Here is a 13,640-nt window from a genome sequence, read left to right on the forward strand (position 1 = left end):
CATATTCTCGTCCACAAATAACAGCGATCAGATTAATCTTCTTTTGAGGAGGTCCTCTTCATTAAGGGCCACGGATTAATTCAGTTCAGAAGACTGGATGCGGTGCATATAAACGAAAAATGTGCCAAGAATGCTTCTATATCAAACGAGCAGCTCACGTTTAACAGTCTTGAGATATTAGTGGAATTTCCACATTCCTGTGGCAGGGGTTGGGGGGGGACATATAGAGACGTTACGGACAGATTGATGCATCTGTGATATAACATTGATTATTAGGCTTACGATGTACTCGTGCATATAGGAAAAACTTTCCCAACGCATCTTTGTTGAAAGCGTGTTTCGGCTATACACGGTTCACCTAATGAGGTCCTTTTTCCGGAACATGGTTGTGATGTTTCAGCCATACACGGTTTGACGCTGCTAAGAATATCATCTACACATCGAAAAGTAGTGCCGTGAGATCCCTGCATCTGTTGGAAGTTGTCAATGAATCGACTGTGAGAACGATGTATTTACCATGTATGTAATTGTGTGCATTCATGTTTTTTGGGTGACAATGCAACACACACTGCATAACAGCACAATGCAAATATTCAAACGTTGCCGCATACAGTACATCTAGTTGTCCACTCGTTGAAGACGTCAATCATACGGACGCCTAGATGACGAATCATCGCCATTCTCACTGCCAACTGCACAATGGCATAACACAAGTGTTCACACATTGGAGCTTGCGTCTCGCCGTCCAGTCATTGAGGATGCTCGTCAGACTGACGCCTCGACGGTGAATCATTCACGTTCAGGTGACGGCGTTAGGGGCGAGTGTCGGGCGTGAATAATGCAGTCCGGCAAGAGTAAGTAAGGGAGAGGGGGGGTTGATGTGAAATTGAAAAATAAAGAGTGTACACACACACACAAGAAATTGAGAGCGACTCAGCATCACAAGGGCAGAAATCATATAGAATTGGTTAATTGAAGAGAGAAGCGGTGATGCTTTCGGACCCAGGAACGCAGCCCTATCTTTCCCACAAGGTCAATTAATTATTTGTCAAACACCGTTTTGCCCAACACGGCATATTCTAGGAATGTAACGCCCGCGTGTGCACGTCATGTGTAATAGGTGCATGTCACCCTTGCAGCCACTAGAACGGCTACTCTTAACTATAGATGACTCGTGACAATGTATTGACTCGCCGTTGGTTGAGGCGGGATGGAGCTGGGTGGGGTCGTTGGGAGAAATGGGGCAGGGGGGTGAATCGATTCGGCTAAGAAGTTGCGCAATTAATTCAGCAGCAACAATTGCACATTTTCTACCACTCATCTTAAACACATTTTCATTTTAAACTAAACTACACTTTTATTTTAGCAGGTAAGGCCCACTGAGCCTTACCTGGTGAAATCCGAAGCGACCTGGCAACAAATGATAGCTCAACGGAAGTGGCTTATCATGTCGAAATGTTTATAGCAGCCAAATACTTGAAACGCGTGTTTCTACATGAGGAGGGAAAACTGAAGGACCTGAACAAAAATCAACGAGACCACGGGGAAAACATGCAAACTCTAAATATACAGCAGGCGTCAGGGTCGGGATCAAACTCACGACCTCCTGTATACCAGGCGAGGTAGTTAACATTTCACCACCGCGGTGCCACATTTTATAGGGCACCACCGGCCGGAGTTGTCCCTGTGCTGTACACGGTGACTCGGGGCCACTTGGAGGCGATCATTTATTTTGTGCATAAACCCAATTGAGCAACCAGCATAATTTCACTTTTAAAGTGGTTCTGTACACTACAGAGGTGTCGATGTTCATTACACGGCTGCCAAATAAGGCCGCCGCTCGACAACATCCACACATTGATTCTCAAATCATGCTCGAACGTTGCTTGCACCGCTGATTGTCCATCTGGCAAATCTTTTATTCAGCGAGGACTGTGTTCCAGACCGGTTCAAAATGGCGCAGCAAACACGGCTACTGAAGGTTGGCTTGAGCCACAGTGACCCCGCAAACTATCGCCCGATTTCAAACCTGAGTACGATTTCAAAGGTTCATAGAGCTCCTCTGTCTGAGGTGGTTACTTCCCCATGTTGCTGCGACGAGCAGATTCAACCCGTTAAAGTAGGCTTACCAGAAGTTCCACAGTACCTATATGGCTCTATTAAAGATCACTGATGACCTCTACAAGATCATGGATGATTGGTGCGCCGCAGCATTGGCGCTCTTGACACCATCGGCCATGAAATACTCATTGGGTGGCTAAGATCAAGGTTCGGTGTATCGGGTACAGAACTGGGGTTGATTAAGTCATACCTACCTGGTCGATCACAGTACATCAAGTTGGGTGACGAACAGTCATCGCTTATGCCATGCCTAGCTAGCGGACCACAGGCGTCCGTCCTTGGGCCCTTCCTATTTTCTACATAAGTCTCTCCGATCGTCGATGTCATCTCATCGCATGATATCAAGTGCCATCAATATGCTGATGGTACACAAATGTACACCGCAGTGAAGTCAACGTTCGATATGGACAGTCACAGTAACCTACCTCGAAGATTGCATGCACGTGTAGTTCTCACGAAACAAAATGCTGCTTAACCGAAGAAAGTCGGAGGCTCTGCTGGTTGGCACTCAGGCTCAAGGCAACACATTGTGGGAGGATGAGGTGTGGCCGTGGCAGACTCCAGGATTCAGTTTTCTACTCATCGAAAGAGCCTCGGCACTATACTCGACTATAATATGTTGTTTGATCACCACGTGCAATATATAGTCAAGTCCTGCAAGTTTCATATCATGGATCTACGATATATTCAACCACTATTGAATCGTGACATAGCCAACACCGTGGTGTGTAGCATAGTATCGACAAGGATCAATGATTGAAAACTCACTACTCTACGGGACGTCTGGAAAATATATTATCCAGCTGCAGCGTGTACAACATGAGTTGGCACATGTCGTGACGGGGACTGCAAGATCCAACCGTGTCCGTCCAGTGCTCGCCGAGCTGCATTGGTTTCTGATAGTTAAATGAATACATTATAAGGTCTCACTGATTACACACAAATTGCTTGCTGCAAATCAACCACAATACATTGCTGATCTCGTCAAAGAGTATAAACTATCACACGAACTCCAGCCATGCTCGCAGTGGCTTTAGGCTTGCCATCGAACAAAGACAGTCTACTTTCAGATGCACTTCTGTGACCGTCTGGAACGCTCTTGCTTTCAATGTTAGGAATCTAATAGTGATATGCACTTATAAATCTCGATTGAAAACTCATTTCTTGATAACTGCTTTTTGTATTTAGTTTGTTGTCCTTCCTCCACACCTCTGATTAGCACAGTTGGCTAAGTATGGTGAAATATAAGTTCAATATACATACTATTTAGATATTATTTTTGTCCAGAGTTGAGAGCTGATTTTTTATGAAAGGCGCAATTTGAGAAAATAATATTTTCATGATCTTTTTCATGTACTGTGACGAAAGGGCATTGCCCAAAACGTTGTATATCATATTTTTCATTTTACGGCCACACACCGATGCGTTGAGTGTTCATATTTATTGCGCCTGTGCACCACTGTCAACGCAGCAGCTGTAACATCACCAAATAATTTGCATAACTAAACATATATAAAGTATTCATTGATCCACTTCATTTTAATTAATTCCTGCTCCGATAATTACTTAGCTTTGATTGCAGTGCACGGAACAAACTCTTCCTTAAGCCTGCACAATAGGTGACTCGAGTTGGATAGAGTGAGATATTGCAGTGTCTTCAGAACTAGTTCTGTAATGCTATCTTCCGAGGGCTTTCGCAAGCACAGGGTGGTGCTTTACTAGCTGAGAGCGTATCTTGATGGCAATGTACTTGTCCGATAGCAGCTCAGTTCCAATACCATTTAGGCAGAAAAATGTCAGAAAAAAGCTACTCTGAAGTACATTTGCAGGACGATTCCGAGCATATATTGACAGTTAAAAAATATATATTCATGTAGACTTTGGCAGGACATTTCGCAATTGAAGGAATAATCGCCGGTAATCAAGACGAAGGTCGGAGTGGCAGCCAAAGAAGGTAATTCGCCGGAGAGATGGAGCGATAAACTCAGCTCGTGGTGGATCTCTGCATCGCAGGATCGTGAAGCATGATGACGACTTGCGGAGGCCTTCATACAGCAGTAGATTGAGCATGATTGATGATACAAAAATTATGATGACGATGATGATTGAGAATGTGCTCCGTTCATGATTGACCTTTGCAAGAAGGCATCATGATTTACGGCCACGAGCAAACATATGGACGTGGTAGTCAGGATACAACCATGCTATAGAATTGGACGGAAATCCCCGATGAGGGGTATACACCCCATGATCGTTTTGACACGGTGAGGATTTTTTCGAACAATAACCAAATCGAACATTAATGTATGTTAATTCGTAAGCCATAGATACATATCCCTCGCATAGACAGACTGTTGCGGCAAGTGCTGTTCGCCATCATCTATGGAGGCCGGCATGGCACGCCAAGGGGGTGGATGGCCAGCACCATGCCCGACTGCCTTTGTCTCTCAAATGGTGATGTTTACACATCGCAGCAGGTACTCATTTAAAACCGAATTGACCTAGGGGAGGCCCAGGATCGATTCAGATAATATTCACTTGTGTTGAATCCGGGGTGCAGGGTTCGTAGCACACCATGCTAACCACCACACGACTGTTCCACAAAAATACGTACTTAGACACGTACATACATACATACCTGTGCAAGTACAGAGGCAAGCAGCGATATACCGTTTTGCATAGAGAAGGATCCAGCAATAGGAGCATGCGTCTGTTCCCTGTGTGTGAGCAGGCTTTATAGGTGCGCACAATTTACATTGAAGGCTGCAAGAGACAGGGAAGTCCCTGCGGACACTGATAATTCCTGATCTCTATGGATCTTTGCTATTAATGAGTGTTTATTTTAGAAATGGGCTTGCACAGACGAGGGATTCTGTAGGAAACTTGACAAAGTCTAATTTAGCTCTAATTCTTTTTCCCGAGAGATGTCAAATTGTTAGCTGTTCGTGGCCATGCACGCACGTTTGTGATGTGATATTGACGGTGCGGCTGTTGCTGACGATGGTTATTATGTGTCTAATACTCTGCCATCATCATCTATCACCACCACTCTCCTCTACCATCATCACTTTCACCATCAAAACACCACCACAATCATCACCACCACTACAACTAGGATCGCCTCGTTGCTCCCTCGCACACGTGGGTTTTCTCCACGTGCTCTCGTCTTCTCCCTCATCTAAATACTAATGAATTGGCTGATAACACCGGTGGCTAGGAGATGTTAACTACCTCGCCTGGTATACAGGAGGTCGTGGGTTCGATCCCGACCCTGACACCTGCTGTATATTTGGAGTTTAGTCGCGTGAATTTTTCTCTGGGTCCTCCGGTTACTCGAGAATTGCAGATGTTGGTGAGGTGGAAATTTGGCACCGGCTTCCACGTGGGTGCTCCTGCTACCTTCCCGGGAGCTCCTCGTCTGTGGTTCCTCCTCCTGGCGTTTCTGAGTTGCCCTCCCTCTCTCGCTCTCTATGAGTGCGAGGAGTGGAAACCATTCGGTAAGCGGAGGCACAGCGTTACCAGTTGAAATGATTAAAAAATATATTTCATTTTGTCATTGTGGCGACCCAGGTCACCACCCTTGCAAATAAAACTTGCCTATCCTGGTCTCTTGAGTTCTCATTCTGGTTTGCACAAAATCAACGTGAAACTTCAAAAACAGAACATCCGTGCACATGTTATTAAAATGCTATATTGTGATTGAAGGTAAACAACACGCGAACTAAATCTATATATATAAAATCGCGAATCTGTCTGTCTGTCTGTGGGTCGCCGGACCATACGCAGTTTCATTGGGCGGCGGTTGCCCCTGGCAACGGGTAGCGACGCCTTCGCCACTTTCATTGGACGGCGGTTGCCCCTGGCAACGGGTAGCGACGCCTTCGCTGCGGGGTGGACGCCATTTGTAATTCCCGTTAAAAATAAGCGTATGCATTAACACGCGACTCTGAGGTAAATTCATCAAAGTTTCACGTCCTCTTCACTCCCCCCCCACCACAATGTGTGCAATTACTATTATAGGGTCGGTAGATTATAAAATTATAGCGATTAGACAGTATTATTGTAGCGCGGGGGGGGGGGGGGGAACGCCACTCGTATCCAGCCTCAGCCGGGTGGGCAATTTAGGCGAGGCCGGAGGCTCTGCACGGTGCTAGGCCTAGACACCCACCACGCGACTCTGAGGTAAATTCATCAAAGTTTGACGTCCTCTACAGAGTGGTGAGGGAGGGAGAGTGGTGAGGGAGAGAGAGTGGTGAGGGAGGGAGAGCGGTGAGGGAGGGACTCAGCCTCAAAACGAGTAACTGGTGTGGCGTATTAACATCGCCACTGGGGAGACAAAGGCGGCCGGGCGTGGTGGATACAAGTCCCGGGCGAAGCCGGGTAGTACAGCTAGTTTATTTGATAAAACAGCAAACAATGCTGAACGGAGGCCCAGCGACAGTGCGTGTCCGATCGTATTGCGGTTCGATTACAGCGGCCGTCCTAATTAACACTGCAGGTGTACTAACCGTAGAATTGCCACTACTGCTCCACTCACAGGAGACGTTAAATATCCCGTAGACATAATTCGCAAGAGTCGGCCGTTGTGTGCCGGCGGCATGATCCAAATGTGCCACAATTGAAAAACAACACCGTGAATGTACTCAAATTACCCCCCATCACACACACTATCGGCCGATAGACGGTGGGTAGTAATATCAATTTATATTGATGGTTTGACAGGCGACAGACTCGTTAATTTATTTAACATCCATATGGCAGTGATTCGCGGTTCGAGCACACCTCAGTTGTGTGGACATCCCTGGCGTGGTGTAAATCCACTCGTGTGACTGAAGTTGAACGTGTGGGAAAGTCTCCTTTGATATCTGACACATCTTGGGGAGGAGCAGGGGGGATGCATCATAGGAGCCAACAGACGTCACACACCCAGGCACGTGATTTGTTTTGGTGGTGCTGATGGTAAAGCCCCATCTCTTCTTAGTGACACTGGTGTCCATCTCCCTCCGCGGACGTTTATCCCAAAAACCCATGACTAAGACAGAGACCACCCGTATAGCCTGAGCAGACTATTGGGGCAAGTTCTGTTTGCGAACACCTATGAAGACGGGCACGGTACACGAGGTGGTGGGTGGCCAACACCACGCCTTTCCACCTTTGCTCAGTGGTGATGTTTACACACCGCACCAGGATTTTTTTGAGGCTGAGTCGATCTAGGGGAGGCTCATGATCGGTTCAGATAATCGTCACTGGTGTTGGTCGTGAGCGGGAATCGAACTCGGGTCGCCGAGCTTGCAGCGCATTAACCACTACACTACCGCTCCCCACAATCACACACAGCACCAGCAACAGCTGCCATTCGCCACTCACCACAGCGCTTTTGCCAGGATAGGTGCACTCTGAGGCCACGTAAATTGGGGAAGGCGCGCTGGCAGAAGGTTGGAACAGGCCGTAACACACACGGGGTAATACCCATAAAACAACTAAAAAGACACACAGTCGTGTGGAAAAAAAATACTGACACAAATACACACAACCACACACTACACCGCACAAATACACCCACGCAAATACACACAATGACGATGTTTACACCCCACACCAGGTACTAATATGAGGCTGAGTCGACTTAGGGGAGGTCCAGGACCGGTTCAGATAATCGTGACTGGTGTTGATCGTGTGCGAGAATCGAACTCGGGTAGCCTGGTTTGTAGAGCAGCCAGCTAACTGCTCCACGACCAATAATACACACATCAAAATATGCACAGCAATTCAAACACACACACGCTAACATACAGTATAATATAACCACACACTACACCGCACAAACAGAACCACGCAAACACCCACACACGTATTCACAAATACACAACAACAACCGCCGTTCGTCATTTAAGTGACGATGATGATTGAGAATGTGCTCCGTTCATGATGGACCCTTTGCAAGAAGGCATCAAGATTTACGACCTCGTCCAAACATATGGACGTGGTAGTCAGGATACAACCATGATATAGAAGTGGAGGAACATCCCCGATGAGGGATATACACCCCAGGATTGTTTTGACACCTAGCCTGGCACTTGTAGCACTTGTAGCACTTTTGCCAGGCTAGGTGCACAAAGACACGCAACCACACATACAACCACACAAATACACACAACCACATAAATACACACAACCACATAAATACACACAACCACACAAATTCACACAACCACGCAAATATCCACGATCGCAAATATACACAACCACACGAACGCATTTTGACAAAACGTGTAGGGCTCGTGATGTCAGTTTTTATTTATTTATTATATAAAACTATTCCCAACTCCCACATCAATCACATCATCGACGTGGTGTCTGTTTGGGCCCATTTGTGTGTCCGTGTGAGTAGATAGTGTAGCGGTTAGCACGCTGTGCTACGAACCTGGCGACCCGAGTTCGCTCGCGGCCAACACCAGTGGCGAATATCTTAACCGGTCCTGGGCCTCCCCTAGGTCGACTCAGCCTCAAATGAGTACCTGGTGCGGTGTGTAAACATCGCTAATGGGGAGACAAAGGCGGCCGTGCGTGGTGCCGGCCACCCACCCCCTTGCATGCCTTATCGGTCTTCATAGGTGCTCGTTAACAGCACTTGCCCTAACAGAATGTTAAGGCTATACGGGGATATGTGTGTTTGTGTAAGTGGAGGCCCTATCAATGATCACTTCTGGTCGTTTTTAGATATTACAACTCCAAACAGAAACCTTTTGCAAGGAGTCATGTCTGCATTAACCACACATACTTGTGACGAACATGCAAACAAAAACATGCTCTGGTAATATATGCATCGTCCTTGAAACTGACTGTACATGTTATGTATGTTGTTTATTGTTAAATTTGAATCACAGTTCCTATGATTACTGTTGTTACATTGTTTTCATAACTTTATTTTGGTGATTTAGAAAACATATGGTTAAGACATGTTTCTTGCGGAAGTGTGGAGTTGGCCTGATAACTTTAATCTGAATTGTCTAATGGTTTTGATTTAAAGCTTTCATGACTTCAGGGATTCATATTATTGGTTCTTTCGGTAAAGTCACGTAAAAGAGAAATAATAAAATGATATAAATATAAACAATAAACTTTTTCACGACGTTTCGACTGCAACACAAGCAATCATTATCAAGTGTAAAATCCACGGCAAGAACATTTTTTAAAAGTTTTTTTGTGAAATCCACAGCAAAGTTTTTTTTGTGAAATCCACAGCAAGAAACTTTGTTATTGTTTGACTTGTGATTTTTGCACACAGCGTTGTAATATGGTGGGTTTTTTTTCTGGAAGATTTGCTGGTTTATCCAGGATGTCGCTTTAAGATATTTTCTGTTCACATTTTGTTTGTTGCGGATGGACCCGACTCAAGAGCCGCACGGCTCACAGGGCTACACCTAATAAATGAAACTTGAAAATGTGAAACTTGTTTGAGACTCTAGTCGAAAACGGCTTGAGACTAGGCTCTAAAGTAAGCTCCTCTGGTGTGGACCAATCCGTTTCAAAGACAATCCATGTATTAACAGAGCAATTTTTTGTTTGTATGTTCACCACAAGTATGTGTTTGTTAATGCAGGCATGATTCCTTGCAAAAGGTTTCTGTTTGGAGTCTTAACATCTTAACACGACTGTTTATTGCCAAAAAAGGTCAAACCAATTATCATACTTTGATACTGGCAAGAAAGGTCCCATGATATACATCACTTAATTTATTTACTCCGGAAACCCCTCGCTGATGCTTAAGGCTTCATTTCAAAAGAGGGTCCTCGCGACAAAGGGGAACGTTTCACCGAGCCGCTAGCACGTGGTTGCCTTACCGTGGCTCGCGGCACCGACTCCGGCGGCCGCCCTAGTTAATGATGCTGGTGCATTCACCGTTGACGAGCGCCGTCCGCTTCACGGTGGACGCTCGAGATCGCGTGACGTCATTCGAAAGCGAGTAAGAAACTCCCTTGCCAGCGTCACTATTCGCATAGTCCAATGTTTTAAAATGTACACCGCAAGCTTTCGTGACTGCAAGGATTCATACTCTTTGGTTTTTTCGGTAAAGTCAGGTAGGTAAAATTTTAATTAAATAAATGAAAACAACTGAATTAAATCACGACGTTTCGGAAGCAACACAAGCCTCCGTCTTCACTGTGGTGATTTTGCTGTGGCGTGTTCCAAATGAAGACGGAGGCTTGTGTTGCTTCGGAAACGTCGTGATTTAATTTAGTTGTTTTCATTTTTTTTTTACCAACTTGACTTTACCGAAAAAAACAAAGAGTATGTACAGCGCAAGTTTACTTAATTCGGTAAAATCCACGTCGCGGCATCGCCCCTCCCTCCTGGCAGACAATGTGAAACTTTGACCCTTTGTGATCGAGCCTTACGCCCGTAAACGCCAACTGCCCACACAATATAGCATAAGTCTCATCCCGAGCTTATATATGTTTTATAAAGAAGGGATATTGCCCGTAACCTCGCATATCATCTATTTTAACAGAAATATAATGCCACAGTGTTATTATTTACGAATATATTGAGTTATTTTTGTACAGACATACGCGAGCAGCCCACACGTCCTATGGGTGGAAATGATCGTCCGTCGTTGCCTCCAACCAGTCAGCCAGCAAAACTTGTTTTTCTTCTACTAATATGGTATCATAAATACGTGTGTGAGTGTGTGTGAGTGTGGGCGGGTGGGTGGGGGTAGGGGTGGGGGTGGACCTAATTCTTCGTCGAACTCATCTCGTCATCTGCGGCTCTTGACGGGTACGTGTTGAAGGTCAGAATGGCCTTGAACGCGCGTCGAAACTGCTTGTTGAAGGTGGCGTACAGGATGGGGTTGATGGCCGAGTTCATGTAGCCGAGCCACACCGATACCTTGTAGGGCAGAATGACGCTCTCGTCTACCGTGAGCATGATGGCGATGATGTAGTAGGGCAGCCAGGAGATAATGAAGGCGGCGAGGATAGCGCCCAGCGTCTTGGCCGCGCTGTGCTCCCGTTTCATGCTGGCCCAGCGACTCGCCGCGGCCCTGCCGGCCTCGTCCCCGCCGCCGAGGCCCGACGAGGCGCGGTCCATCGCGGCGATCTTGCGCGCCTGGCCGCGCGCCACTCGATAGATGCGGCCGTACATAAGCACGACCAGGAGCACGGACGTGAAGTAGGGCCACATGCCGATGGCGAAGAGGATGCCCACGCTGATGAAGAAGCGGCAGTCGTCGGGGCAGCCGTTCTTCGCGATGGTTCCCTGCGACAGCGTGGGGCTCAGGCTGAGCAGGATCGGCGTGGACAGCAGGGCCGAGCAGAGCCAGCAGAAGAGCAGCATGACCACCAGGGCCCTCCTGTTCATCCGCTGCTGGTAGCGCAGGGGGTCGCAGATGGCCACGTAGCGGTCGTAGGCGATGCAGCTCAGGTGTAGCACCGACGCGGTCGTGAACCAGTAGTCGCAGAAAAAGTGCACGTGACAGAGTAGAGGCGCGTAGAACCAGCACTTGTAGACCGACTTGGTGAGGGACAGGGGCATGATGACCACCCCGACGAGGAGGTCGGACACGGCCAGCGACAGGGCGAGGGCATTGGCCTGCGTCTGCAGCTGCCTGAATAGGGCGACGGCGCTGACGATGAGCAGGTTGCTGAGGATGGTGATGACGATGAATAAGCTAATGGTGAACACCGCGACGGCACGGTCGTGCTTGGACTTCAGCGAGGTCGGCGTGCAGTTGAGGTTGGAGAAGGAGATGACGCAGCTGGGCGACGAGGCGAGCGAGGAGTTATCCATGGTTGGCGTCTGCAGTGAGTGGATTGCGCACAGAGATACGAGCGGTCACGGTGGAGATATAGGGCACAGTCCAGGTACCGAGATGAGGGAGCCGTTGCATATTGCAGAAATAATTCAGGCATGTGCTAACCGCCGCGCCATCTCTCGCTCCACGCCTGAATTACTTCTGCAATAAGCAACGGGCGCATCTTATCGTCATTTATATAGCGCCTTGACCGAGGCGCTTTGCACATTATCCACAATGGTGCGCGTGCAAATGCAATGGCGGAGATGAGGTAAATAAAAAAAACGAGAAGTCATGGGCGAACCTGTGATGCGTGATGTCAATTGGATTGGATGGATGGGGAATGAGTTGTTGCCATGGAAATAGATTATGAAGAAGGAACAAGAAGCATGGTGATTCGAAGGGGGAAACTATGTGGTTGTGCGATGAGCTAGGGAACATGAATGTAATGATTTCATTCATGCAATTTCATCGAACAACGCTGCACATCAATTAGCCAGTCCCTTCCACAGATAATACAACAACAAAACCCTACTACTTAGCAAATTAAAACATAAAAAAGTAATCGTTAAATAACGAGAAAATAAGTGCGTTTTGAAGGATGAGCGGAAACTAGTTAGCGAAGATTACACAATCACAATATATATGTGTATAAGGAATCCGATGAGCTATGAAGCTTCGCCCCGGCTCGCCGGCAGTGTAAGTCACGAATGTGGAAACAATGTTTCTTATTTACACCCTAATCCTAGTTTGGGTTAAAATCGCCTCGTTTTATTTGCAACCGTGTTGATCACAAAACTAAATATCACCACATTCGTCAATAACACTGTGGCCTTAAATAAAACACGTATATAATAGGCGACGTTTCGGACCAATGGCCCTTCATCACGGCACGTACGGAGGCGTAAAGAGCTACATTCTGGACAGACTGTGCCGTGAAGAGTCATCGTCAGAATCTGTATTAATCCTGGAGAAATTCGATGAGCTATGAAGCCCTTTTTCATAGATGTCCAATCGGGGTGGGTCGGGAAGTTACAACAACAAACACGATAGGAGGGCTGCAGTCCAACGGGCGCCACCGTGGCTAGGAGATGTTAACTCGCTCGCCTGGTCTACAGGAGGTCGTGCGTTGGATCCCGACCCTGACGCCTGCTGCTGTATATTTGGAGTTTGCATGTTTTCCCCGTGGTAGTGTGAATTTTTTTCCGAGTCCTCCACATTTAGAAACACGCGTTTCAAATATATTGCTGATATGTTTCCAAGTGATGATAAGCCACTGCGTTGAGCTATCATATTTGGCCAGGTCGCTCAGTAGCTCAGTGAGTTACGTGGTGAAATGAAAACAGTTGCGTTTTTAAGAAAGATGAGAACCTCATTAAAAACAAATTAATAAATACAGAATTAAAGCGCTGTACCCAACCATACTGCTAGCTGGACAAAGGCCACCGTGGGTGCGGGTGGATTTACGAAACGTGCCAATTGTATCGTCTGCCGCGCCGGAAGATTGAACGGGACTGGCGACCTCTATCTAGATCTCAGGGTCAGTGGTGCCTCGAGTCTCGCCCCTAATACGGACACGGTCCGAGCGCGAAGCTCGAGCCGATAGAAGAGCACTTGGAGGCCGCCAGTTGGGGGTTAACTGGTTTAACAGAACACACGTGCACAAAAAGCATGACGCAAACACAATCAGCGGTTCCCGAAGAACTGACTGCCGCCGTGTTGT

General features: G+C 47.0%; 1 protein-coding gene across 1 annotated transcript; it reads right to left on the bottom strand.

Moving 5' to 3' along the window:
* Positions 1-10,857: 10,857 nt before the first annotated feature.
* LOC133344143 (5-hydroxytryptamine receptor-like) lies at positions 10,858-11,913 on the bottom strand. Its single transcript, XM_061554143.1, has one exon. It carries the CDS (start codon positions 11,911-11,913, stop codon positions 10,858-10,860), a length of 1,056 nt encoding a protein of 351 aa, XP_061410127.1.
* Positions 11,914-13,640: the final 1,727 nt, after the last annotated feature.

This window comes from Lethenteron reissneri, chromosome 2 (genome assembly GCF_015708825.2).
Source record: "Lethenteron reissneri isolate LAM-NWPU_2019-01 chromosome 2, ASM1570882v1, whole genome shotgun sequence".
Lineage (NCBI taxonomy): Eukaryota > Metazoa > Chordata > Hyperoartia > Petromyzontiformes > Petromyzontidae > Lethenteron > Lethenteron reissneri.